The sequence below is a fragment of the Zalophus californianus genome, chromosome 6 (assembly GCF_009762305.2).
Source record: "Zalophus californianus isolate mZalCal1 chromosome 6, mZalCal1.pri.v2, whole genome shotgun sequence".
Classification (NCBI taxonomy): domain Eukaryota; kingdom Metazoa; phylum Chordata; class Mammalia; order Carnivora; family Otariidae; genus Zalophus; species Zalophus californianus.
In genome coordinates, this window is record NC_045600.1 from 144,737,744 (window position 1) to 144,765,726 (window position 27,983).

Sequence of the window (27,983 nt, forward strand, 5' to 3'; positions counted from 1 at the left end):
CGGTGGCTTTGGGAAAACCAGGCTGCAGGATCCAGGAGAGAAAGGCTCTTTCCCTGATGCCCTGGCCTTGGAAAGTTAGGAGAGGCCTCTCGCTCACAGTGGGGAACGGAGGAGGAAAAGCCGGCGGAAGACGTCCTCCACTGAAGTGAGCTCTAAGGCCGGAAGGTTTCCCTCCCCGTTCCTGTCTTCCCCCTGATGCCCATCTTCTGCCTCCCGCTCTCCCCATGACACGGCAATCGACTACGGTACTCAAGAGCTTTTGTTATTTTTTGTTTTGACCTTTCATTTTGGAAAGCAAATCTTTCCTGAGGTTGGGGATTTGATCGGGTCACTCTCTTGCTTAAGATCCATCAATGGCTCCCCAGTACCCTTTGCATGAAAGCCAAGCTCCTGGGCGCAGAGCAAAATGTCTTCCTGTGCCCACCTCCTCAGCTTGTCTCTGCCCTCTCCCTAGTGCCCCCTTCCGCTGCCTGTGCTCCTCCCGCCTTCAGGAGAGACTCACGCTCGGCCCGGGCCTCGGCACCTGCGGTCTCTCGCGGGGAGCCCGCGTGCCTTCATCCTCACCTGCAGCTCTGCGCCTTGAGCCCTTCGCCCACCCTCTTGCTCACGCCTCCTCATCACTTCTCTTTTTGTTCCCGCCTGCCCACGAGAGCTCAGCACGCCTCGTCTGGCCCAGAGTCTCGCGCCAACACCCACGGACCGCCACACAACTCGGTTCTTCTGCTGATTTTAGATGCTTTGAGTTTTGTCCCTCAACGTGTGTCTGTACGAACGAGGGCTCAGCATGTAATTCCTGCCGGCCCGTGTCCTGCCCTCGGGGGAGTGGTTGTGACAACACAGGGCAAGCATCCATCCTCCCCGTGGCCACTGCTTCTCAGGAGAAAACAGTTGCTGACGTGTATTGAATCCTGATTCTGTGCCAGACAGGAGGGCAGATATTTTGCTACTTATTATCGCACCTGATCCCCTCCCACTGCTCCTGATGTACTTTGCTTTACAGACGCAGGAACTGTGCAGAGAGAATGAGCCCCCTCCCTGCAGGCACACCTATAGGAGGTGCAAATGCGGGCCGCGTCGCGGGCCCTTAGCCATTACCTTCTTCTGCTGAGGCCCTAAGCAGCCAGTCCCCTGGTGGTTCTCGCTGCCATTGTAAATCGATAAACTGGCCTTCTGGTTTATAAAACCAGGAAACAGAAGCCCCCTCAGCTTTTGCTAACAAAGAAGCCTAGAGATACCAAGGTGTCCTTTTGCCATCTTCGACTCCTTGAGCTCCCTGTCCAGACCCTTCCAAAATGAGCAGCCCCTGGGCTGTCAGAGAACACGCCCTGGACCCCAGAGCAACCCCCGGCCTCCCCCCTCCCTTGCCCAGGGGAGGCTTTTCTGGCCCCCAACCCTGCCTGGGCTTCTGCGGAGCTGAAGGGAGGGGCCCCATGATCTTGCAACAGCCACAGATTGGAGGACCTCGACCTTCCCCTGAGCTGAGATCTGGTTCAACATGATAAAAAGGTGTGGCCATTGTGGGGCAAACAGTTTCCTGTTGGTGCCAAGGTGTGTGCACACCAAAGTCAGGCATGAAGCTCTAATCCGAGACAAACCAAACACAGCGGGTATATCAAAGGCCCTTCTCCCCGGGTGCTGGGCTGGGCAGACACCTTGTAGGATCTCTAAACCAATGTCTGCCCGTCCCCCAGGCACACGATGACCCCTTTTGCCAAAGAATGGGCAAACGAAGCTAGCTGTGAATCTGAGGCATGGCTTACACACAGCAGATGTCCCGCTGACATTTTGTAAGCGGCTGAATGAATGAATGAGTTCATGCAAACAGAGAGCTTTTGTGTTTTCAGAGTGGAATACGCTTTGTAAGAAAATCCGGGCTCCCAGATACACCCGGTGCGGACGGGCGTTTGCCCGCCACTCCCCAGGCCGGCACTGAGTGGGGTGTGCCACGGGCAAGGAACAGACACTAAGGTAACCTGCATGGCCCAGGGGGGCTTTGGGGTCCTGGAGCCTGGTGGGGGCGGGAGTGACGGGGGTACCTGAATCCAAGGTGTAGGAAGTGCTTGCTGCCCAGTTTGGTCATGGCCTTTCTGGCCGCGTCGTCCAGGTTCCGAGACCCCTCATCGTTCACCGCCACAGAAAGGATCCTGCCCACGGGCACCGCATTCAAGTACTGGACCAGACGTTCGCTCTCTTTCTTGGATCTATAGGTGTCAAACCTAAAAAGGGCAGAGGGGGTGGGTTTTAACCGTCCTGACAGCAGCCCCCCAAAAGAGGAGGTCTAAGCACATGTGTGCATTGCAACAATGATCGTGCCATCCAAAGCCCCCAAGGGCTGTGATTTTTAAAGAACAGAGCTTTCGTGACAGCAAAAACCGACCTTCCCAAATTCGACAAAGGTAACCCCCTCTCACACACAGAGAATACCCACGACGCATGATTTCAAACAAAAATCTACACCACCCGGGATGAGCATTTACAAAGAAAAGACACAATTTTGTAATGATCCCCAACTCTCCCCCATGTGACTCTAAAGATTTGGTATAATTATAATGGAAATTCCGAAAGAATTTGTCTTGGGGCTTAAGGAAAATCGTTCTAAAACAGATCTAGAAGAATAAACCAGCATGAATGGCCAAGATTTGGGGAAAGAAAAACAGTGTTGGTACGGGGGGTGGGGATGGGGTGGGTGTGGCAGGAAAGGTACTCCCGCATCCTAAGACTGGTTTGCAGGTGTTGGTGCAGAGCTGGCGTGTCCCGGCCAAGGCCCCTCATCCTTCCTGCCGCCCATCCCCCAGGAGCTACCTGCTGCGAGACCAGCGTGTCTCCATCTCCGTGCTATGACCACACCACACACCACATGTCTTCACGCATCCTTCTTTGCCTTTCTCTGCCTGATCACATGCTTACTACCTTCTAAGGGCCGGCCTACATCCTCATTCCTCCAGGTAATGCTCTCAGGAGATTCAGCCTGCACCTGTGTGCATGTGTGTGTAGCGTTTATTAACTCTACGCACACGCACTCCCCTAGCAGGTTCTCGAGGCCCCAGACACGTGCTGTCACCAAAGGAGATTTGGAAGGAGCCACTGTCCTGTCTTTGGAACCTGCACACCAGCTGTCGGGATGACTTCTCTTCCTGCAGCTCAATAAAGGCGCGAGGCCGGAGGCTGGCTCGCCGCAACGGACCAAACTGTACTGATTCCAGAGGCAGCGCCAAGGAGCCGGCAGGCCGCGTGTAAAGGGAAGGCTCTCGGACGGACGGACTTCGTGTCTATCAGGCTCATCCTGGCTTCCCACGTTACCTGTGCGCTGGGCATCGCTCAGCCCCAGGCCAAGGCAGGTGCCCAGAAGGAATACGGGTTAAGGGTCTGTCTGGGCAGATCTGGGTGTGAGTTGCCGCTCCGACACTTTCTGGCCTTGTGACTCAGAGCAAATGGATTCCCCTGAACCTCAGTGTTTTTCTCTGTACGACGTGGATAATCCCAGAACCCACGCACAGGGGCTCATGAAGATAAATTACAGATGGCCAGAAAAGTGGTTAACAGGACGTTTTGCCCATAGTCTAATGACAGTGCACCTGCCCCTGCCAAAAACCTGGACATCACTGTGCCACGTTGCTGTTGCTCTGGGTCCCCACCCCTCTGCAGGCCCTTCTGTGCTTCAGACCACCACGCCCCTGCACCACTGGCCCTTTGCACTTGCTGCTTGCCATCTGGAACACTCTCTCCCTGACTCATCTTCGCCCTGCAGTTCTCAGCTCAAACGTTGCTTCTGTGCACCGGGCTTCCCTGACCTGTTGATGCAAAACGGGCTTCCCTAGTTAGCCTCCACCATTTCATTATGTCGTTTCCCCCTAACTGGGACGATCTGAAATGATGTTGTGCATACATGTGTGCCTGTCTGCTCGTTCCTGTTAATTCAGTTTCGACGCAAATGCCTAGGGTGGGAGAGACAGAACTCCTCCCGGCAGGGGCTTTCTGTCTGTTTGGCTCACTGCTGCATCCCAGCTCCCAGAGCCACATCTGGCTGGGGCACGGGTTCCATCGGTGTCTCTGGAGCAAAGGGCTATGTGTTTAAGTGAAGGCAGACCTTACCGATCCGAATGGATGACTGTCGCTGATTTGGGGTCAATGACGTGAACAATGACTCCACGGTGACCCCAGCTCCTTTCAAAAAAATAGCCTCCCTCCTCCATGCCGCCTGGGTGAAGGGTCTTGTTCAGAAATGTCCAAGAGAGCTTTTTCTGTCCGTGTAACTCAAGCGTGCCTCCTGGGCCAACCCCGATGTACTTCAGGCCAAAGTAAGGGTCCGGCTGAACACCTTCATCAGCCCTATGAGAGAAAACAGCTCCCCAGAGTCAGTCAACCCATCTCTTTACTGGATGCTGAGCCCAGTGGGGACTGAGCCCAGCAGAGACAGCGTCACCCACCAGATCGCCCTAAGCCAGACCAAAATGGGGCCAAAATGCCTAGCAAAAATACTCATCACTAGTTTACATGTTGGTGCTCAGCACTAAGAGTTTTACATTCTGGTCCCTCCAGAGGTGGAAAACATGGAGCCAGGTACTACAGACCCTCGAATATTCTTGGCTACCACTCCTGAGAACCTCAACTCTTCAAAGAGAGAGCACGGCCCGAGGCCAATACCACAGGGAGGTTTTCTTTACCCTGTCCATCATGACCGATCGACTCAACACTCCCAGAAGCTCCCTGAGCCGTGACAGGATCGAAAGACAGAGGAAACTCTGGTGGGGACTCTCATAACTCCTGCGTGGACCTGGGCCACAAGAATCAAAACCCCCAGTAGACTGTCCCGGCTCGCGCCGACCACTGACATCTGTCCTGCTCATGGTTGCCCGATGGCCATCTATGAGGGTAATTCCCACCTTGCACGAAAGCCTTGCCATCCTGTCTCCCTCTCCCCTGTGGAAAGCCTCCTTCCCATCAGATCCCAGCGTAGCATTCGGCCCCCGGGAGCCCGTCCGCCCACCTTCCGTACAGAACGATGCTGAAATTGCCCTGGTACGGGCAGAGGGCACTCCCAGCATGCAGCTCTCCGCCATCGTCAATCAGGATGTGCCGGGCACGCAGAACAATGGTCTCCTCGTGGTCTTTAATGACTAGCTTTCCTGAGGACACAGGAACACACGTGGTCGTGGTGAGGTCACAGCCGGGGCGAGGGCAGAACCGCTAAGCACCAATCCCCCATCCGGATGGGCAAGAAGGCCCATCTCTCCAGCTCTCCCACGCTTGCCGTGCTCCCGGGTGGCTCCCCGCCCCACCCCGTCTCCTCCCGGCCTGGCCACGTGTGAACGCTGCCTGCTGGTGTGCACGGCCTTCAGTGAGCAAGCATCTGAAGGCGTGATGCGCAGGAATGCTCCCAGCACCAGCAAGACTCTCCTTCTATAAACGCTTCTTTCACCGAGACTGGACCTGGGACACCCGCTCCCAGGCGCCCAGAGCTACAGGCATCACCGCGGACCGGATGCTCCCACCTGGACCCAGAGCACATGACCTTCGTTCTGCCCGTCTGGAGCTATGGCAGCCGGCACCCACCTGCTGGGCTCCAAGGCAGTGGAGGGAGGGGAGAGGGGATGCGGGGGACCGGCTTACCTCCCTCTGAGACGTGGATGGAGTTCACCGTGGCAGACGAGGTGAGCAGCAGGGTCCTGCCCCGGCCGATGTACACATAGTGGTCCGGGTCGTGGCCAGGGTTCCAGGGCTGCAGCTCGGGGCCCCGGTCCGGGCACTGAGCTGCCGCTGCCAAGGACAGAGAGATGTCACTGCCTCTACCCCCACCTCAGCATGCAGGGACTGCCGCACGGCCCTGGGGGGCCTCCCGCACCTTCACAGCTCCTGCCCTCTCCCTACTAGCACGAGGCCCTGGAGAACAAGGACTCCCCTGACGTAGGCGCCAGGAGCCCTGGGGTCCAGTCCCACGACTGTCTCAGTTCCCCACACGTCTGTGAACCAGCCACGTCCTTCCTCTGGGGTCAGTTTCTCCACTTATAAAAGGGAAGGTAGACCAGATGACTCCTGAAGACGTTCCGGGTCCCAGCGTTAGGGGATGATTTGCCCAGAGTGCTTGTCATCCGAGACATTCTTTCCTCTGGAAAGCAGTACTCCTAGAGGGAACACGGCTCCCTCCCCTCCCACGTGAGAATCTGACTCTCAGTTCATGTTCTAGCTCTGTTCCCCCAGAAACCTGAGAAGGAGAGTATTATATAATACACCGTGTTACCGAGAACATCGCTTCGAATGAAGGTGACCCCTTATTAGCAAATGGCATCTAAACGGGGAGGGACTGTGCCTAATTTGTGTCTTTCCCTGGGAGAGAGGTTGTGCTGTAGGATCCTCTGAGTGCAGTGACCCTCGTAACCGGGCACGTTTCCCACGGGAACCCGGCAAGTGCCGTCCGTGGAGTTGCCTGAAGAGACTGCCATCATCTCTTTTAAAAGGAAGTAATGTGGGGGGCGCCTGGGTGGCTCAGTTGGTTGAGCGACTGCCTTCCGCTCAGGTCATGATCCTGGAGTCCTGGGATCGAGTCCCGCATCGGGCTCCCTGCTCGGCGGGGAGTCGGCTTCTCCCTCTGACCCTCCCCCCTCTAATGCTCTCTCTCTCTCTCTCTTTCTCTCAAATAAATAAATACAATCTTAAAAAAAAAGGAAGGAATTTGGAAATAAAGGTGTTGATATTTAACAACATGTTGTTTATAGACTAAGTTTTGCAAAACAAATGTTACTGTCAGATTGAAAAGGGAGAGAGAGACCGGGCGAGGCTCCCCGGCCAGGGCACCTCCCACACCTGTCCAACCACGGCCTTGGTTCCTCTCCCCTGAGCTGTCACCTGGGGAACCACGCAGGGTGGCTTTTGGAAAGCTCTGTGGAGCGTGGCCAGGACTCTGGCTGCAAGCCCGGCTCGGCCGCAGCTGTTTCAGCCCTAAATCCTCCAAAGGGAACCTGATGCCTCGTGGCCTGTGGTGGCCTCATGAGTCAGAACATTCAGCTGAACTTAAAGGCCCCCGTGGTGGGTGTAGGGGAGGTGCTCCTCCCTGGCTCCAGTGCAAGCACCAGGAGGAGCCTCCTCGCCATCTGGCTGGCTGGGCTCGGCTCCAGCAGCGTACTGTGGACGCAGGAGGGAAGAGAACTGCCTCGGACACGGGCGGACTCTCCTGGCAGCAAGGAACAATCCAGAGGGAAAGCGGTGGGAAGAGGGGGTGGGCGAAACAAAGTGAGGGCTTGCCTCAGAGAACAAACCTGGACGCCTTCCTCCCCTCTGTCCCTCGAAAGCTGTAAAGCACGGGAACCGCTAGATTTAAAGGCCCCTGGGGGGTGGGGGGGCAGGCAGACCCGCCGCAGGGGCAAGGTTGCAGGTGAAGGTGAAGACCCCGGCGTAGGTTGGAAGGATGGACAGAACTTCCAGCTCAGGCCCCGGGGAAGGGCGCTGGACGCCTTGTGTCTCTTGAGCCACGTGGGTGTAGAGAACAACGTCCCAATGGGGGGCTGTGACCCCGGGTGGGAGTCCGTGCAATTACCGGCATGTCAGTTCAAAAATGTCTCTTTACTTTCGTTCCATTAACTCTGGGATGGGAGTGTCCACTCCGTATTTACTTATGTCAAGAGAACTGGAAGGGAGGCGCCCTCTATCTTCACTCAATGGCCCCAGATACGGACCCCAAACCCATATCACCTCGTCTTCTTTGTCCCTCTGAAGGCAGCGACTGGCTTCTCTCCTCTGCCGGGCACGGGGTGGGCCCTCGGCGCAGGCTGGCTGAGGTGTGCCCCCCCCCGGCCCTCCCCAGCCCCACAGCACCCGCCTTATGCCCACCAGCTCGTTCCCTGTCAGCACCACTCAGGCTCCGGGTCTCCTTCATGGAGGAGAGAATTTCACGTTGTTTGGAAAGCAGCTCTTCCAGCTATTGGGAGCCCCAAGGGGCTCGAGTCACCACAACACACTGAGAAATATGGCCCCCGCTCATCAGTGGACCTCCTGGCGCCCACAGGCTGGGCTGGGGGTGGGCCTGTGCTTCAGCATCCGGCAGCCCTGGGTCACGGGGGCTAGGGCTGGAGCCTCCACCGCACGAAGAGGCTTCTGAGAGTCCTGCCCGTCCCTGGGTTTGTCTTCAAGTGGGTCAAGGGCTTGGTGGCTTCCAGCCAAGGAGGCTGCCCTCCACCTAGTTCTGGACCCGAGTGTCCGCTTCCAAGGAGGTGACGCTGCATCTGTGCCGGGGACACATGAGGCCCACTGGCGAGCCAAGTGGTCCAGACGTGGAGCCACAAGCATCCCAACTTCACGGGATAAAGCCCTAGGGTCTTCCCACCCGCATCTCCCAGGACCAGCTCGACCGCCCCTCTACTCTCCAAGCACACGCGCTGAGTCCAACGTCACATCTGGATTTGGAAGTGGTCAGGCTGACCCCACAGGCTCTCCTGTCATCAGGAGACCGTGTCCCAGAGCACCAGCAGCTCTGGCCCCACGGCAGAAGCTGAGCGGGCACAAGCCGGGCTCTTTCATTAGAGCTGGATATTCACATGCGGTGAAGGTCAGTTTCAGCAGGTTTTCATTTGTGGGAACCTGCCAAGGGCTGGCAATGGTCAGAGCCTTGGCTGGAATATCTCCAGGGCAGCCAGGTTTCCCAGGAGGGGCTGCAGGAGCAGGGAGCAGGGTGGAGAGTGAATGCAAGCCCGGCGCACTCGGGGCACGGGGGGAGAGACTGCAGAGAGGAGCAGGGACCAGGAGAACCAGAGACACGGCCTCCTACCCAGCGGTCTCCACCCGGACAGGGGAGAGACACCCAGGAGGTAGCAGGAAAGTACCCGATGAGAACTCCCCAAGGCCCTGAGGGGGTTCATCCAGAAACAAGACACCTGAGCCCCACTCCTGGCCTAGCGCCGATGCCCCTTGGCGTTCACTAGGTGAATCCATGACTAAAGAATGAATGAATGAATTCAGGCCATGCTGCCCACGATCTCACGGAGAGTTAAAACACTGCCTGCCTGCCCTGTCCCCTCCGGACCTGCAAGATTCCAGGGGAATCACCCTGAAGGAATTCTACTCATGATGATTAGAGATTACTTCCTGCCCTCCGCGGGTCGAGCAGAACAAAACAAAGTTCCTTTATTCTTATTGCAGAAAAGCAGCCAGCTTGATTAATGATAAGAGCATGAGCTGCGATGGTGATGGCGTCATTGCTAAGCCTCTGCTCGAAACAGACACATGGTCCCCCATCTCTCACCTGCCACCCCAAGTCTGTCTCCCTGATGGCTGTCTCCTGTTGTCCCCACAAACCTGCCCTGAGCTTCTGCTTGTTCATTCAAAATCGTCCCAGGAAAAAGTTGACACTGAGATCAGAAAAGCAGACCTTGCGTAGAGCATCACAGCTGACAAAGCGCTTAACAGTTCCCAGATTTTATGACGGCAAAGTGAGGAGGGAAGGGTGGGCTCAGGTGGAGGTGGCAGGCTGGCTCCCAGACGTGTGATTTTTCTCTGGACTCCCCGCCCCCCCCCCCACCCGCCGACCAAAGCGGTCTGTGACATTTGAATTGGCTGTCAACATTTAACAAGAAAGGAATTTTACGTAAAACTCTAGATTTCTGCCTTCTCTTAAGAATTCATGAGATCCCGCGATGGGGCCCCACTTTCACACATGACAGCCATTGGCCAGAACTGAGAAGTGGGTGTCCCTCTGGAGGAGCCTGAACTGCCCAGGTGACCACGGTCCCCGCCTGGCCAGCCCCACTGGTGTGCCTGGCTCCTGTGGATGCTGAGTGTGGAACCCCTGCATCTAGTCCAGCCCCAGCGTTTCGTGGCTTACGACATAGGCCCAGAACAAGACTCGCCTGGGATGGGAGGTTAGCAGGGACCGGCCAGAGCCCCGCCGCCCTGCCCCTGCCCTGTGGCTCCTTCTCCTGCCCCCAGCAGCCTCGCCTTCCCACTGAGGCACGGAAGTGCCACGGCGCTGTGGTGGCTCACCTGTGGACGCGGCCCCAGGGAAGCAGGCCAGGCTGAGGCAGCTGAGTGTCAGCATCGCCTTGAAGGAGAAGTCCTGCCTGCTGGCAGCTCCCATCCTGGCGGAGTGATCCCTGAAACTGAAGCACGCTGAGTGAGACCCTGAGTCAGTCCACAGATGGGGCGGACACAGACAGGGCCACGGGCACACACAGGGGCAGTGCCAGTGGGCACGGGCCAGCCAGCCGGGGCAGAGTCCTCAGCTGCCATGACTCAGGGCCGGGCAGACCTGGGCACGCCTGCCCCGTCCCGCCGGGGGCCTGCAGCTCAGAGACCCGGCAGTGGATAGAATTTCATCCTCGGTGCCCGCGCTCCCGCCCCTCCAGAATGAAGCCTTTTTCTTAAGAAGCAGAGAAAACCGAAAATACTCCCACGCAACATGAGCTGGAGGAGATTAGATGCCACGAACTTGCTGTGCGAGCTCAGCTTTTCTGACTGACCTCTCTGGGCCTCAGTTTCTTAATTTGGAAAACAAGGCTGTGGACGGGCTGAATTCTAATCTTTGCTCCATTTTTATCAGTCTACGCTTCTAAAATAAGTCTTGATAACAGGATATCTGTGTGTTACAAACCCTCTGTGTATCACCTAGCCAAAGGAAGATGAGGTGGAGATAGAGAATTGTCCCCCAGCTGTTCCCTCCTTCCTTGGGAAACGAACTCCTGACTTTTATCTGCGGGTATGGGCACCTGGTATAAAGACTACCTTTCCAGACTCCCTTATATAAGTTGTGGCCTTGGAATTAAGTTCTGGCCAACACAGCCCCAGGACGGTGTGTGAATTCCAGGAAATGTCCTTAGGGGAAACCGGGAAGACCTTCCTTCCTCCTTCTTCCTTCCTGCTGGCAGGAATGTGGATATGATGGCTGGATCTCCAGCAGCCCTCTTTGGCTACGTAGTGGGACCCATGCTGAAGGTGGCAAAGCAAATCTAGAGAAACATCTAGGCCCTGCCCATGTGGAGAACTGAACAGCCCTAGATTACGGATTTATTTTTATGTGTGAGAGAACTAAATTTCTTTTTCATTAAACCTCTATTTTATTAAAGCCACTCATCTTTTCCGTTTTACTCCTACAGACGGTCGATATGGGACTCTTGTCTAGATAAACACCAAGACAGGACGAAGATGCCAGATTCCCCTTTCAGAACAGAATGCACCCAGGAAACACGTTTGTCCCTCTGGGGCCACACAGATGGCTCAGACTGGGCTCGGTGGGGGTGACCAGCTCTGGCTTCCCTGCCGGGGTCCCCGGGTCCTATCCCGGACGTGACGGCGGCCGTGCCCTGGCACAAACATAGTCTCCCTCACAAAGAAAGGGGCCTAAACCTCTCTTGCCCGACAGGCTCCTCCCCTTGAACCAGCTCAGGGACAAATCTGACCATCCCTGGCCCGTGGGCTCCCAGTAAAGTGTTTGGGGCGCCCCAGGGGAGTCGGGGCAGACAGGAAGGTCTGAGCAGAGCCCCTTGCCTTGGGCCTGCGTCCTTCTGCGCAGGGTGTGCCAGGAGGTGGGGAGGGAGAAACCGATACTCTCAGATTCAATGCCCGCGGTGTCCTCCCTGCCTGGCCCAGGCCTGGCCTGCGAGAACAACAGGCCCATTCTGGTCGCCTCGGCTGGCCGCTGCAGGCACGCATCGTGGCATCTGGGAACGGCGCCTTTCCCATGGCCCCAGAACAGGAGGGTCTGCGTTCCTGCTCTCTGTAATAGAGAGGAGGGACTCCAGGGACGGAGAGGGGCACGGCCCCGCTCTGAAGTCCCGATCAGGAAAACCAGGGGCAGCTTGCTGTCTGCTGCAGAGAAGCCCCCCATCACCATGGGGCTCCTCTAAAGGGCGCCCAGACTTCCGGACCACAGGCAGGCACCTCCGCTCACAGACGGAATGTCCCCAGCTCCCAGCGTGGAGGGGATGGGAACGGGAGGCGGTCTGGGTGCGGGCACCCCTTCTGCCCCAGCTCCTGGGGTCCACCGGGAAAGCACCGCTTCTGTGGGCCCCGGATTCCCACGCAGAGCGGATGTCAGGCGTGCAGGGGCCCTGCAGCTCTGACATCTTCTGATTATATCACCGGTCATTTCAAAGATCTCACACTCACACACGCACACAATCACTTTCTGGGTGGACATACGCACAATTCCACTTGGAGGGATAATGCTCAAAACCTCTTTGTCCCAACATTAAAGAGACCTCTGCCATGTCTCTGTCTGAGCCATGGGAGGCAGAGAGGCCTCCTGCCTAGAGAGGTGAACCCCACATTGCCAGGGTGGGAGGCAGGCTTCTGTGCTCTCTCTCCTGGGAGTGGCTTCCAGCGCCCGAGTACAGAAACCCCGAGGAACATTCTGTTGAAGCGAATCCCCAAAGTTTCTCAAATTTCACTTGGGAGTTCTTCACCAAGGGAGGGCGGCTTTTTCCGCCGGCCACTCAAAGCTTTCTGGCAACGGGAGTTGAGATTCTGCTGGCAAGATACGGTCCTGACCCGGTTCCCAGCTGCCGAAGGCCCAGGAAAAGCACACACTGGCCAACAGTGCTAGAAGTTTCCGCAGGAAGCTGTGGGCCGGAGGCTGGCTGACCGCTGCCTGACGGCCCTGAGCTGACCTGCTCCTTGAAGGGTGCAGCGACCCCCTTCTGCAGAGCCCGCAGGGAGGAAGAAGGCGGACGTGCTGTTTGGAGCTCCTCAGGATTTGCCGTAACCAGCTCAGGGTTCCAGAACAGCAGTATTTCTGCATTTCCACGGCGGCCCGGTCCGCGCGTTTGCCGGGCCTCACAGGGACCAGAGACGCTGCCTTCACACGCCAGCGCCAGGGTCTTGGTTGTCTCTGCAGGTGGTCTGTCCTGGGGTCTGGGGCTTGGCACCTGCAGAGAGAGGGGAGCGGAGTGTTGTTCTAGCCTCCAGAGAGCCCCTGGATCCTTGCTCAGACCACCCAGAACAGCAGCACGCTGGCCCCAGGGCGCGAGAGACCCTGCTGCCGGCGGGGCCTTGGAAGCCCAACCCCTCCGAGAGAGTCCAGAGGTGGGCGGGGGGGGGGGGGGGTTCTGCTTCTGCTCTGAGGCGGGGGGTGACATGGGACCTGCAGGGTGAGCCGGCGGCCTGTCTCGGGGGATGAGAGCACAGGGACAGCTGTCTCCCCCATCAGACCTGCACAAGGCAAATCCTGAGAAGCCTGGGCCCAGCCACTGGCAGGACGGTGTGGTCCGGAATCCTCAGTCCTGGCCACACAGCTTACATCGGGAAAACCATCTGACCACCTGGGGCTCCCTTTCTTGGTCTGTAAAATCTGCGAGAATACATCCTAAATTCCAAGGTCACTATGGTATCAAGCGAGATGCCTGACCCGTGGCCAGCCCCCCAGTTGTGCTCTCTGGAAGGCCAGCCCGTGCCACCATTCGCGGAGGGCCCCGGGGGGCTGGTGCAGGCCAGACCACCTGCGCAGGCTCATGTTAGAACCTTTTCTGGATAAGAACCCACAGGTCCACCCCAGTGGCCACCAGAAACCATGCAAACAGGAAGGCAGAGCCCAGAGTTCTTGTCCCCTCCAGACGGAAATCTCCTCTGACAAAGTGTGGTGCCCACCCTGCCTCCTCTCCTGAATCAGGCAACGGGCAGCCAACTCCCTGGTCTGCCTCTCGTCCCAGCTTCATCCCGCGGGCAGAAGAAGGAACTCCTTTGGTCACCCGGTCCTGCCACAGAGTCCCCGGGGAGAAGGAAGGACCAGGAGACAGGGCAGCCCGTGTACCTTCCAGATCACAGGCACACACAGGAGGAGCCCCAGCTCTGGGGGCCCCGGGAGCTCTGGGCCCTTTCCCAGGACGTTTGGGGTTGCTGTGCTCGGGACCGTGGACACAGGGAGCCCCACCTGGCCTCCTCAGACAGAAGCGCACAGAAGACCCCTTTCTTCTGCACACCAGAGCGTCTCCCGGGTTCTCCATGAAGCAGCCCCTCCAGCGTGTGCTGCCCCCACCTCTGCAAACACACCCACCCAGACCTTTCTGGAACGAGCGAGAACACTCCACAAAGAGAAGTCAGTGACATTACAAAGCCACCGTCCGCTTTGTGTCAGGCTCACAGAACGCAGGAGCCAATAGGGTACGAGGCCCATTCCGGCCAGCCCGTGCCTGAGCAGCGCCTGGATCACCTGGGGGACTCATTAAAATGCAGCTTCTGACCCAGCAGGTCTGGGGTGTGATTCTGCATTTCTAACCAGCTCCCAGGTGAGCTGCTCTGAGCAGAAAGGATCCCCTCACTTACACATGGGCAAACTGAGGTTCACGGAGCAGAAGACCATCGCCTGTGTGAGTCAGGAGCAGTAAATGGAAATCCAAACCGGCCTCTGAGAGGAGAATTTCTGTCCGACTCTAATAACTTAGGGGACACGTGTCACCTCCCCGCCTCCCCGCTTGTTTGGGGAGGAGGGAGGCGGGGCAGGGTGGGAGGAGAAGGGGCCCATCTGTTCCCGCCCCCATTTCAACAGAGGCATGACTTCAAGTCATCATTTGGATAGTAAACACAGGCCTCAGACACCCTTGATACACCCACAGGGGCTAAAAATTCCTTCCCCAGACGAAACACCTCCTTCCACACGGGGGCTTCCCTGTGCCACCAAACCCAAGCCCCTCATCACACCACCGAACCGGCGCCTGGGACCGACAGCGTCCACGTCTTTGCCACTTGTCTCCAAGTGGTCTCTGAGCGGGCACTGTGCAGGTGCCAGGGGACCAGGAAGGGAAGACCTCTGCCCTCAAAATGGTCCCCGGTCCCATCACCCTATGCCACGGGCACCGAAATCTAAACAGTGAGCGGGGCCCTCCCCGCACACCAGCTCCTAACGACCTGCTGGAGCTTCAGCCCTGGAGCAGATAATTCAGCCACAACGACGCGGTTCCGAGCGAGCGGTGTCGGTGACCACGAGCGTCAGCCCCCCCCCCCCCAGCCCGTGGGGATCACTGCAGCCTCAGCCCGCCGCGGAGCGCCTGGCTCCCCGAGTCAGAAGCCCCGGGGGTGGGCCGGGCCATCTGTGTGTGCGCGTGCCCGCCCGGCCGTGCTCCCGTGTGCACACATCTGAGAACAGCGTTACGCGGCTCAGAAGAGACACTTGCCCGCCGTGAGCTCAGTGTCACCGCGGGAGTGTTGGACAGCGTGCTGGCTAAGCGCTCTAACCGTTCAGGCTGTCACCAGACCCACCCGAGCTGCAGTGCCGGCTGCCGTGGAAGAGCGGCGTGTGATCGTGGCCCTTCTCTGAATGCTCGCAGCCCTGTCCCCTCGGCTGCCGGGGGGGGGAGCAGGGCAGCCGCCCTGGGGGGCCGCCGGACGGGATGGAACGAGGCACACAGGTGTGAAGGGCGGTGACCGAGCCATGGCGCTCCATGAATGATGCCCGTTGCCGTCATCCGGGCCCGGCCCCCGCTCGCTGCCCAAGGCCGCCGACCCTCAGCCTGACTTCCCAGGTGGGATTTTTCGGGAGCCTCTTTCACTGATTAATGGCGAGTATTGGGTCGTCAGTTATGAGGCACCGCTAAACCAGAGATGTTTTCTCGAAAGCTCGACATGGAGGATGACATAGGAACCTCAGCCCCACGGGGCCACGTTTATGGAGGTGGGGGGACGCAGCTATGACACATTGGGAGCCGCACGCTGGGCCCCGGGCAGAGGTTGTGCCTGGATACGGCTTGCCCACTGGGGAGGGTACACAGGGGCCGGGGCGGGGGGCCCCGGGGGCAGGTGGAGGAAGTCCTCTGACAACAGCTCGGCTCATTGCTTTGTTCCAGGAGGGCCTGGCTGGCCGCTCACAGTGGGTCGACCGAGCTCCAGAAAGAGGAGGGGAGGGAGACAAAAGATAAGAGATGACTTATTTACCCCTCCCGGTACTAAGTTATCGCTCGTCTGGGGGCGCCACGCTGAGACATGAGCCACGCCGGGCCTGGTGAGGGGGGCGTCGGCGGGGGGCGGGGGAGGAAGCACCCAGCGCAGGGAGCGGGTCCCATCTCACCCGCCAGCCAGCTTCCCGCGAACATCCCCCGGCCCCCCAGCAGGTTTGCACGCGGTCTGCACCTCCTGGACTTAAATGCTCTCTCTTCCCTGTCCACCTCCCACCTTTGGAAACTTGCCTTTGCTCTGACTCCGTCTCGACCCCCCCCCCCCAAGTCTCCGGGGACCTAACGTCTTTATCAGTGGCTTCTTCTTACTGGTCAAACCTTTCTTCAAGCTTCTCCCTTTCCGTCCATGGGATTTACCGAATGATGCCCCCTGGACACTTGGGCTGCCGGCTCCTTGGGGGTAAGCCCGCATTGCTTCTCCTGCAGACCGCAGCTTGGCAGCCTGGCCCCCAGCGGCCGCCCAGCGACGCCAGACAGTGAGTGCGCATGTTTGCCAGGGCGCTGCTGAATGAACAAGCAACTTGGCTATTTGACCGCCCTGTGTCTTCAGACTCTCTGTCCGGTGCACTCTCTAAAACACCGGGTGGGAGGATGAAAGCAGGAACTGGAGACATTAACACAAGCTGATAATTTTTATAATTGTAACTTTTTTTTTAAGTCATTCCCTCAATGGAGGTAAGAAGATTATCTTCCCTCTTGAAGTTGTTTCTCTCTCCCCACACCCCCCACCGCAGGATCAGAAAGGAAGAGGAGATATCTTCTCCCCAGACTCACGGAGTCCAAGGTCGGTGTGAGCGGACTGCAGGCTGCAGTGAGGAAGGGTCCTGGCCTCTCCTTCCCTGCTAAGCCCAGCACTCTCTGGGGATGGAGGGGGGCACTGCATACTCTAAAATGTGACCCAGGTGTCCCTGTGTCCCTACCCCTAGTCCCCAGGCGTCAGATGCCTGGCACCTCCAAGCTCACCTATTCACGCAGAAAGTCTGGCCCCTTGTAGGGTTCCTCCTTCCGTCCAGGTCTGTCTGGGACTCCTTGCGGGCACCTGCACACATCCATGCGTCAGCCCTGTCACTGTCCATGTGGCCACTGCCTCTGGTTACCCCCGCAGAGTTCCACCTCAGCCCTCGCCGGCCAAGCCTTTCCCCCCAGGAGGAGAGCCTGCCCCCTGGTGCCTGGCCCACAGGAGCTCCCCACCTTGCCTCCTGCCTCACTGTGAAAGCTGCCCGTCTCATCTGTCCGGAGCCGGAGGGGCCAGCCTCTGTCACATGGCCCGCCAGCCACAGCACACGAGGGCTTCTCCAGGATGCCATTCCTCTCCCGGGAGCCTCCCTGCCCTTCCCCACATCTGGGCGTCGGTCTGGTCTGCCTAGTTCATCACATGGCTCTATACGTAAGTGAGCATCATGTGGAGGGAGGGCTCACGTGCCACCTCCCCCCAACCCGGCCTTCTCAGCTTCCTTATACATGGGTGGGGGCAAGCTGGTATGTCCTTCCAAGTCCGACCACCAGGCCACAGACCTTCCTGGCTGCTTGTGTGTCCTCCACTGGCTGGCTAAGGACTCTGGCAAGAAACACTTCATCAATTGTGTTTTTTAGCTGAAAACACTAGCATCATCAGTTGGCCGGGCATCTCTCCTGGCCTAAGGTTACACCATGTGTGCTGACTTGTTTCCAAGGCTCCAGGGAGATTTCGGCGAAATGTCCCCTGCCTTCTCCTGGTCACCTCCCGCCAGGGTGCCACCTGCTTTACCCCCCCTCAGGGTATCATGATGGCCCTGCCGACCCATCCTCCACACCGAGGGGGCTCCTGCCTGATGGGGGTGGGACGGCTCACTCCCACAAGGACCTTTTTTTCAAAGAGCCCCCAAATCAGTGCTAAATACAGGCGATGGTGTGAGAGCGCCAAGGAGCGGCGGAGGTGAGGGAGGGCAGGGGCCGGGTCCTGAAGCACCTCTGGGGCAGGAGTTCGGACCTGATCCTGCGGGCTTGCCAGGGGCAGATGGGCGGGGCTGCGTGCAGAGCCAGCCCACGTGTTCTTCATAAAACTGCTGCTGCAGGGCTGGGCCCGGCGGCGGCGGGGGGGGGGGGGGGGGGGGGGGGGGGCGCATGCAGCTGGAGGGCTCCGCTGCAGGACTTGAATGAACTCAGCACACATTTACAAAGTGCCTACTGCGTGACAGCTCAGGAGAAGGCCCTGTCCAGGGGTCGGGGGCGAGCTCACAGTTGGGGGGCGGGCACGCAGGTGCCGGGGGGTAGAGGAAGAACGCAGGACACACACACACTGTGTGTGTGTCTGATGCTGTTCAGAGCGATGGAGAAAGTCCGGCAGACCAGGGCAAGGAGCTGCTCTTGTATACGGTGGTCAGGGAGGTGCTCACCGAGAAGGTGACATCATAGCAGGGACTTGAAGACGGGAAGAGGGCAGGGGGGCGGTGGGGTAGGCAGGGGAGCTCGGTGTGTCCACAGAGCGAAGGGAGCCAGGTGCTGGGGCAGAGACGCAGCCAGAGGACAGAGGGGACTGCACAGCAGGGGTGAGGAGAAGGTGGGGGGCAGGTGACCAGCAGTGAGCACCCGGGGGCTGTGACCAGGGAGGTTCAGGTGGAAGGAGAGATGCGCACGGGGCACACATTTGAGGCAGGACACATTACAGAAACGACGCCCTTCATTCATCACAGGGAGGGCTCCCTGGCTCAGTGCTCCATCAGTTACGCGGTCAGGTGGGGCGGACTTAAAGGCAGCAACCAGCAGGTACCTGGGGCGGTGGGTCCTGGTTTATACGAACTGCGCAGCAAGCCCTGCACCATTCACATGGCACGCAGTGCCTTCACCACTGACCGCTCAGCCTTCTGGAGCGGCCCTCCAGTCATGGTAGGTGGACTGCATGTGCCCGACTTAACAGCTGTCGTCCAGATTCTAGTGGCCAGAAGGAAGGGAGGTGAGGTGACAGAGCCTGCCAAGGCCACACGGTGCACGCCTGGGAAGGAAAGGAGTTCTCAGAAGCACGGAGCCCCAGAAAACGCTAACTGCCTTGAAGCCGCACTAACTGTGGTTCTCTTCTGTGTGCTCAAACTGTTTTTGCACCCGTGGACCTACTGGCCTGACGCACCTCCTTCCAGATGTAAAGGAAGGAAGGGGAGCGGCAGAGAGACTCGCCCCCGAGGCCCTGAGACCAGGGAGAGCGGACAGCTGAGCTGGACAGGTGTGTGTGTGTGTGTGTGTGCGCGCACGCGCACGTGCAGATCACACCACCACCCCGAGGGTTCTGATGCGGCGGGCCTGGGGCAGGCCCTGGCAATCCACGTTTGCACACACCCCCTGAGCCTGGATGATGTTGATGCGGGCAGTGTGTCAGAGGTGCTGGTCTGGACTCGAGTCTGCACTCAGGACAGGCTCCCCCTACTGCATTCAGGCACATGGATGATAAACCGGGGCCTTCCTCCAAACTGGAAACAAGGACCTGTGGGGGCCGAAGAATGTTCCTGTCCCCAGAGCCAGGTCCCCTTAGGAGAGGCAAAGGTCCAGACACGGATTTAGAACATGAGGTGATGAATCCGAGTTTTGCCTGATGGGAGAATCTGTCTTAACAACTCGTGGGAGAATGTGCTGCACTCGAATGCAATGAGACAGATGGAGAACTGGATGGGGGCAGGAGAAGAAGAATTCCAGAAAGGGCAAAACCAGGTCACGGATTCAGGAGCCTACCGTGGACCTTCAGCAGCTCACTGTTCCATGGGCAAACCTCTGTCCCTCCCTCTCAGCCCATGTGGTTCAGGTGGGGCTGATCCGCCATCTTGGCCACCGAGGTAGACATGGGACCCAGCCTGGCCAAGGAATATGTTCTATTCCCTGGCTGCTGGGATCAGTTCAGCAATGGTCACAGGACCCAAGACAAAGAAAGGGGAACACAGAACTACTGGGAGGCTGGTCCTCCCCCACAGAGGTTGGTAAGCCTGGAATGGCCGGGGGCCATCTTTGTCTCTGTATTGAGAGCGCCTGCCAGAGAATGAAGCTTGCAGAGGAAGGCAGAGCCTACAGATGGACAGCGGCCATACTTGAGCACCCAGATCCAGCCCTGCCTGAAGCTAGTGCTCTCCGTGACCTTTTCAATTACATAAGCCAATGATGGCTCTTTTTCATTTAACCCAATTTGAGTCGTGCTTTTGACAGTTACTATGGAAACCATCCTGACTGAAAAGGATCCAAAAGCGGAAGGCAAAAGGAAGGTCAGTTTCTTACAGGTGTTTTTGCACTCACAAAATATTCAGTTTAATCAATGAGGCCTCCTATTACTGTATTGGGAAAGAGACTTCCTTTCTCCAGCTTTCCCAAGTCCCCAAAACATGCGTGTCCTTAGAAAAGTAGCCCACATTAGAAAGAACGCAAGTCATTGCCACTGCCACGGCCCCAGACTCGTTCCTATAGGAACCGGTAAGGACCATCGTGCCCCGTCCCCACCACGGTCCCTCTGCAACGGACCGGCCCGCACGGGTCATGGCACAATTTGTTTAAGACCCTCCAAGGGCTGCCCTCCCCGCTGGCATGAAGGCGGGACTCCTCACCCAGCCCTGCGCGGCCTCAACTTCATCCCACACGGGTCTCCACCCCCACCACATTGGTCCCATGGTCCTGGCCTCTGAAGCTGCCCAGCTTGTTTCTGCCCTGGGGCCTTCTCACGGGCCACCCCTATGCCTGGGATGCTCGCCCCGCCCCACCCATCGGGTGTCAGCCTAAAGCCCGGTTCTCGGAGGGGCTCCTCCAAACCCCTGCCCTGTGAACAAGGTCCTCTCTCAGTGCCCGGGAGCGGTTTCTCCACTTGCCATAGTTTGTCATCATTTATTTACTTGTGAGTTTGCTTGTCGGCCCTGAGCTTCCTGAGGGGAGGGATGGCTGTTGGCAGGGCTACTCGGAGGGTGGTCGGGGGACGGGCAGCATCGGCCCCTAGGAGCTTGTTGCCAACGAGGAGCCTTGGCCGAGGCCACAGACAGACCAACGCAGCGATTCTTGGGCACACTGACCTTCTGGTGCCCTGAGACTCCTTCTGAGTCCTCGTTCCCTTCTGCTGCCGCTGAGCATCTCCTTCCAGCTCCCTTGTCCGCCAGCGCCCCCGACGGTAACCTGGAGACGCCACGCTCCCCACAAAGGAGCAGAGGCTGTGACAAGTTCCTCCCAGAGCCAGGGCCCAGAGCGCTGACCTGAGAGCCTGGCTCGGGTGAGCGGCCCCCAGGAGCCCCTCGGGGCAGACGCGACACGAGGCCAGTTTGCAGGCACCTGCTGCGTCTGGGAGTGGGGCTGGAATGTGGCGAGCCGGGCCTGGCAGCCGTTCAGACAGCGCGGCCTTCCCCCCGGCTCCCGTTCTCAGGCTCGCACAAACCCCGGAAGGGCAGAGACGGGGAGTGTTTGCACAGCACACAGACTTTCCCCGCTCTTCCCACTGCCCGGCCAGACTGGGGTCCAAAGAGCATGCTTGATTTTCCAGCTTGGGCCAGAGTCCTCCTTTGATCTGTGGGGGCTTGTCTTCTCCTGGGTTATTTATTTGCAGAAACCATGCTGGTTTCCTATGACATCAAACACACCTACAGGAAGCAACACCAGGTGGGGTCCCAACTGAGGCTGCTTTACGGCCCCGTGGGCCCCGGGCTCCAGCGGTTACCTGTGCTCCCGCGGGCAGGTGTGACTCGCAGCCTAGGGCGATGAACAAAAAGCCCGTGATCTTTGCGAGAAAATGGGCTCTGATAAACCTACCGGGGAGGGGCCCCTAGAAATCAAGCCTCCTGGGAGACCTCGGGTGAGGCCTCCCCGGCCTCTGCTTTCTCTCTGTGAAGGGAGACCCAGGGAAATGCGTACGTCAGTGCCGACTCACAACGAAGTCCCGCATGGGGGAGGGGACAGAGGTGCGGAAGGATGGTGGCACCTGCTTGGAGAAGCTCGCCAACCGGCCCTGAGGTCTGGGGACCCCTGCTTCACCACTAGGGGACCCCAGGGCTCCACATAATTGCTTGTCCCCCTGCAACAGTCCCAACATTTTACCAGGCTGTTTTCCAAACATACAGCCACGTTGAGAGAAGTTTCCTGTGACCACCAACATACCCACGACCGAGAGGCTTCCAGTAACATTTCACCATATTTACTGTATCACGTAACTACGCATCCATCCATCCCTCCACCCCTCTCTCCATCCATCCAGAGAGCAACCTTAGCTTTCGGATGCATTTCAAAGTAAACTGTGAGCACCAGCACACTCTGCCTAAATACTTCAGTATGCCTGTTATTAACTAGAGTTCAATATTCATTTAAATTTTTCAAAATCTTTTTTTTTTTTAAGATTCATTTATTTATCTTAGAGAGAGAGAGAAAGAGTGAACAAGCGGCAGGGGCAGAGGGAGAGGGAGAGGCAGAGAGAATCTCAAGCAGACTCCATACTGAACGTGGAGCCCGACACGGGGTTCGATCCCACAACCCTGAGATCATGCCCTGAGCCAAAACCAAGAGTCAGACACTTAACCAATTGAGTCACCCAGGTGCCCCTGAACTCTTTTTAGGTAAAATCTATATCTAATGAAATGCACAAACCCTACGTGTATATTTGCTGAGTTTTGGAAAATGTCTGTACCTGTGTGACCCAAGCCCCTATCAAGGTAAGAACATTATCATTCCAGAAAGTTCCCTCACATCCCTTCCCAGTCAACTCCCTCTTGTGAGGCTCAACAATTGTTCTATCAAAACTGTACCATAGATTCGTTTCACCTGCTGTAGAACTTTGTATAAACAAAATTACCCAGAATGTAGTCTTGTGTGAGGCCTCTTTCCCTCAGCACGTTTCTGAGATACTTCCATGTTCTTGTGTGTATCCGCAGTCCACGTGTTATGACTGGGGAGTGGTCCCCAATGGCACGAATGTGCCATCCTATACAGCTTTCATCTTCCTGCCCTGGGGAACCCCACATGGAGTGCGGTTTGGGGGGACACGGGTAGACAAAGCCGTGTTTGTTGTTGTCCTCAAACCCCACCATGCTCAGGGGGCAGGTGTCCTTGGGTCAAATGCCACCTCGGCCTCTTAGCCCTGGTGCGAAGCTGGGCAAGTCCTGGTACCGCTCCGTTCTCCAGCTTCCTTGACGGCAAGACGCAGGTGATGGCGGACCCTTCCTCAGACGGCCATTGCGGACAGAAATGTGAGTGGCAGAGCACCTGTGTCCTGACTGTTACTACATGTTGGTGAGGGGGTGCTTTGGTTTTAGCAGATGTGAATTTGAACCCCACACGTGCCACTAAGTGGTTCTGCAATTCTGGGAAATTCCCGTAGGTTCTTATTAACATAGGAGTAGCTTCATAACATTTGATGCTGTTATCTCGCGGATTTATTTTTCCTGTGTTTCCCCTTTCCCCTCAACTTTGTAGACTCACCCCCTTCAACATTTCAGGCTACCACTCCTCTCCGGCACCTAAGGCTGTTAGTCTCTTCTGCCTAATGGAGGTTTTGAGAAAATTTTATTTTTTATTTTATTTCTTTTTTTTTTTTAATTTAAATTCTGTTAGTTAACACACAGTGCAATACTGATTTCTTTGAGAGAATTTTAAAAGACAATGTATACAAAGTGCTTCGGAAAGCATGAGTATGCAGGCGGCACTCCATAAAAGCGACCTCCCATCACCAGCTGTATACCCTGTGGAAGGGCAGTTGCTGGAAGCACATACTCCCCAGAGATGGGCTGCCCCGAGGAGTCAGGACCTCGAGGCTCCCGCCCCCCGATGGTACTGAGAGTGGACTTCAAGAGGAGAGACCGCAGAGGACCTGCAGGGTCCCCCCGGGCCTCAGCCTGGTCCCCGGGGCTGTGGTCGATGTGTGCGTCACCCGCAGAGCAGTGGCCAGCAGCACCCAGAGCCCCTGCCTCGGGCCCTGGCCTCCTCTGCCAAGCTGAGCTGCAGCCCGGGATGCTGGCCCATGTCCAGCCCCATTTGGCTGTGTTGCCTAAGATCTTCCAGAGGCTTCAGCTGGAAAAAGTTAGTCCTTGCTTTTCACCATAAAATGGGAGCGAGCGGTCCTGGCTAAGGGAGAAGGCGGTCCTGTCAGCTCAGGGCAGGCCCCACGGGCATCCCGAGGGCCCGCAGGGGCCGGGATGGTGCCTGGCTGGGACCTGGCTCCAGCTTCCTCCGGCCTCTGAGTCTCCATGTGTCCCTAGTGGTGTATTTCCAGCACCTTGGAGCAGGGATGGGCCATGAAAACCACGGAGCCCATGGCTTGCCCAGGGCCTCACACTGAAGATTCAAAGTTGGGTCCCAGTTCAACTCAATGTACATATATCATGTATTGAGTTGGAAATAGGAAATTACCAGTACTCCACCATTTTGATCTACCAAAAAGGGCAGTTTCATACAATTCAATCTACCCAGGCCCTCTTAAGTGGACACGGCTGTCCTGGAGTCTGGGCGGTTGGGAGGGGGGGTGGTGGTTCAGAGACAAGGAGACAATGCTCGCCCTTACGGCTGATACTGGTGTTTATGATCTACGCTCTGTGTGGCCATCTCTTTCCTGAATAGTCCTACCTCTTGCTATGAGATCCACGCCACTTGAATTGGGTCAAGCACCTTTTCAGGGTTTCAAAGACCCCTATATTCTGAGGCTCCCCAAATCTCTGCTGTGAGCCAAGGTCTTGACTCTGTGCTCTAGACCCTGTGGGACCGACCTGCCCTTTCTCAGGATGACCCTGGAACCATGTTTGTTCGGCAGCACTCCTGACTCCTAGGCCAACGGATTGGACCAGTGGGTACGACTGAATAAAACTAGGCTGATGCTTTTTCTCCCAGTTCCAGTCCTTTCGTATGGCCTGGCTTTATATCTGCCTCTGATTCTAGGAGACACCCCCTGGGTCCTTATAATAAATCCAACCTCATGCTCTTTTTTTTTTTTAATCTTGCTAAATTGAACTCAGAATTGGGTTCTGTTACTTGCAACCAAAAAAGTCATAGTTCTTCAACCCATAAAGGAGTGACCTTGCCTTTCCCTCTGAAGGTCTTAAATGGGCATTGGAAATTTCAGACACGACGCGTTTTTCTGTGTAGATTTCTACCCTATTCTCAGTGGCTCTCTCATGGGGTTACAATCCCATATATCATGGCCAGGACTCTGTGAGTACAGAGGATGTGATGTCCCCAACTCACTCCGTATCCCAGGGCTAGACAGGAGTGAGCAGAGCGGACTCATGAAGGACTTGTAAAGATGGCGCCATGAGTGCGCGCCTTGGGGGCATTTGCCACTCAAATCTTTAGGTACCTATTAGCAGCTGCTCTCGTGTGTTTACAATTCAATTCATGTTGGAACAAAGACAGCTGAAAATCAAATAAACAGCTTCCAGACACTCAGCACGGCACACACTTTGTCTTCCCCTTCGGTATTGAAAATGAGATACGCCCCACCTTGTTTGGCTGTCCTCCAGGGTCCTGGCATAAAAGGGAGAAAGGGAGGGGGCGAGAATATCCCTCAAAGTATGTTGTGACATGAAGGCAGAGGGGTAAAGCCCTTCTTTGAGTGGGGACAAAAGGTTGTGTTTTTTGTTTTTTTTTTTTAAACATGTTTCTGTGTAAAGGGAGACGATGCCAGAGGAAATGTTTGCAAACTGGGTCAGAACGTTTCCCATGCCATAAAAACAGATTGCTGTCCTCAATACCAAACTAATGCCATTGCTGCTCTTAGTTATTATTTAGAGCTCTCCAATTTCCAAAAACATTGAAAGTGACCACTGATTCCCGGTAGATTCTGAGTTGAAATCACACACATTGGGGATCTTCTAGGTCCCAGGCATCGGGTGAATCACTTATGATCTGGTTTCTCCCTCACTGGAGCCCAGAGATTAAGGGATTTGTCCAAATGTACATAATCAGTAAGTAATACGTCTCTTCTGGGGTCCAAATCATCAGACTTTCAAGCCATTGCATTTTTTTTCTAGCTGCTTTGCTATTCTCAGAAATAGTCCCTTGGCCGGATCGTGGTGAGCTCTCGGATAAGTGCCCCTTCCTGCCCTGCAAACTGGGCCCCCTCCCTTTCCTGCTCATGACCCCGTCTGCCCCTGCGGAAGCTAGTGGTGTCTACCTTCTCATCTTCTCTCCAGTCGTGGACTCTAGCACAACCCCTATGTTGCCTTGCTGGACATTTAAGCCTGACCAGTCCTCAGTCTCCAGTCTCTCCCTCCTTCTGACCCGTCCCCTACATTGCTGCCCATGACCTTGCTCTCAGATCTTGTACTCCACACCTTTCCAAAACCCTTGAAACCCTTGAAGTCTTGTGAGGTCCTATGTGAGGTGGCCCTTAGCTGCCTACCCAGTCTCACCTCTTGCGACTCTCCGACCCAACACCACCTGCTGTGCTCAGGCCCCTGGACCACCAGAAGACCACCCCACACGCCCTGTGCACTGTTTGTCCCTTTCCTCATGCTGCTCTTTCTGCCTGGAAGGCTCTTTTCCAGCATCACTGGCCAAGAGAAACCCTGCCACCCATCCAGCACAACTTCACGATTCCTCTTCCCAGAGCCTGTACCGGCTTCCCAAGAGGAATTAATCCTTGCTTTCTTCCTCATTTCCCTTCTCTGTTGAGCGCTTGTCCTTGTGCATTATTATTACTGTCAAAGACTGTTACACGTCTCTCCCACTAGAATGTGAGCTTCAAGAGGGCGGCGAACCTTACCATCTTCACCTCTGTGTCCGTGGTCCAAGATCCAGCACAGGGGAGGGATTTAGTGAGTGCTAGTTGGATGAGTAACAGAATCGATGCACCAACAAATCAATGGACAAATGACTTGTCTTAGCTTTAGAAGGAAACTCAGCCAGAGACAGAGTAATCAGTCTGCTGGTCAAGGGCCCGCCTCCCTGTCTCCCGGCCCTGCCCTGTTCCTGCCTGGTCCTGCTGTGCAGGAGCGTGGACCCCACAAGGGTCTGCCCACCTCCTCTCTTCTAGGATCTGGCCCTCCTGTTCCCAAGCGGTCACGATGGGGCCTCCCACGTGGGTCAGCGCCCCTCCAGGCAGGCTGAGCCAACAGGTGCACAAAACACCTGCTCCAGCCCCGCCGATGAGCCACTCCCCTGGGGTTTCAGACTGGAGGCCAGAGACAGAGTTTGAGGACCATCTTATTGCTACAGTGAGTGTTCTCCTATAAGGCGGCAGCCCCGTCCGCTTCCCTGTTCCCTGAAGGTCCACCCTGGGAGATCCAAAAGCCAATGGGGAGAGAGGAGCAGAGGGAAACAGAGTCAGAGAGGGAAAGTCTTGACCATCTCCGAGCCCCGCTTCCAGCTACCCTGAGGTCGGATCCCCCACTACTCCTTTTACAATCTGTCTTTCCATCCTACCCAGCGTTCACTGAGCCCTCACCCTCTGCTTTTGACTGGAGTGATTTGGGGTTGGGTTTCTGTCACTGGCAACCCCAGAGTTCTGAGAAGCAGACAGACCTGGAAGCACCTTGGGCTGGCCTCCTATTCGCTGAGGCCCAGTGCTGTGGCTCCCCACCCGGCCCTCCCGGCACGGCCGTGGTCCACAAAGTCCCTGACAACGTGGCTCCTCTTCACCCCACCCTTAAGGCCTGTCTTCCAGGAGGAGTGAAGAGGACACACCCAAGCTGTCACCCACCCCGTTTCCGTCAACCACCCACTTGGCCAATTCCTGCCGAAGCTTCCCCGGCGCCTCCAGCCCCACCTGGCCCGCCGACCCTGACGAGGCTACGCTGTCCCACCCCCTGCCTGGGCAACCACCCCAGCTCCCTCTCTCTCCAGCCCGCCCTGCCAAGGACATCTTCCCCGAACACACAGCCGCTGTATTCAGTCTGCTCAAACGCCCCCAGAGCCGCCCCCTCCCCACGGCCACGGCCTACCTGCTTTGGAAGTCTCAGTACAGTGCACTCCCTGCCTAACTCATCACACCCTGTGCCCATTAACTTGCAACGTCGTGTGCCACGCACAGTCTCCCAGGTAACCCTGGACCATTTCTGCCTGTGTCTCTGCTCACTCAGCGCCCCTGCCTGGGAGTCGCACACCCGCTCATGGATTGTGCTTACTTCTCCGTATTTCCATTCTGCCTCACTTTTGAGAGCTTCCCCAATTACTCTCATCGACACTTTGCTTCTTGACACATTTTCTTGC

At 56.9% G+C, this 27,983-nt stretch overlaps 1 protein-coding gene across 5 annotated transcripts in view; it reads right to left on the reverse strand.

Annotated features, from left to right (window-relative positions):
- The window catches only part of LOC113909733 (cell migration inducing hyaluronidase 1), a 134,712-nt gene that overhangs the window by 49,097 nt on the left and 57,632 nt on the right, over window positions 1-27,983 (reverse strand). For 3 of the 5 annotated variants that reach the window (XM_027571232.2, XM_027571231.2, XM_027571228.2), the window contains exons 2-6: window positions 9,970-12,848; window positions 5,611-5,757; window positions 4,988-5,126; window positions 4,093-4,329; window positions 2,037-2,216 (exon numbers count right to left, since the gene is read on the reverse strand). In XM_027571232.2, the coding sequence (XP_027427033.1) occupies window positions 2,037-2,216; window positions 4,093-4,329; window positions 4,988-5,126; window positions 5,611-5,757; window positions 9,970-10,063 (797 nt within the window). In that variant the 5' untranslated portion in view covers window positions 10,064-12,848. The remainder of the gene's footprint in view (window positions 1-2,036; window positions 2,217-4,092; window positions 4,330-4,987; window positions 5,127-5,610; window positions 5,758-9,969; window positions 12,849-27,983) is intronic. The other 2 variants (XM_027571229.1, XM_027571230.1) reach the window with 2 other exon arrangements.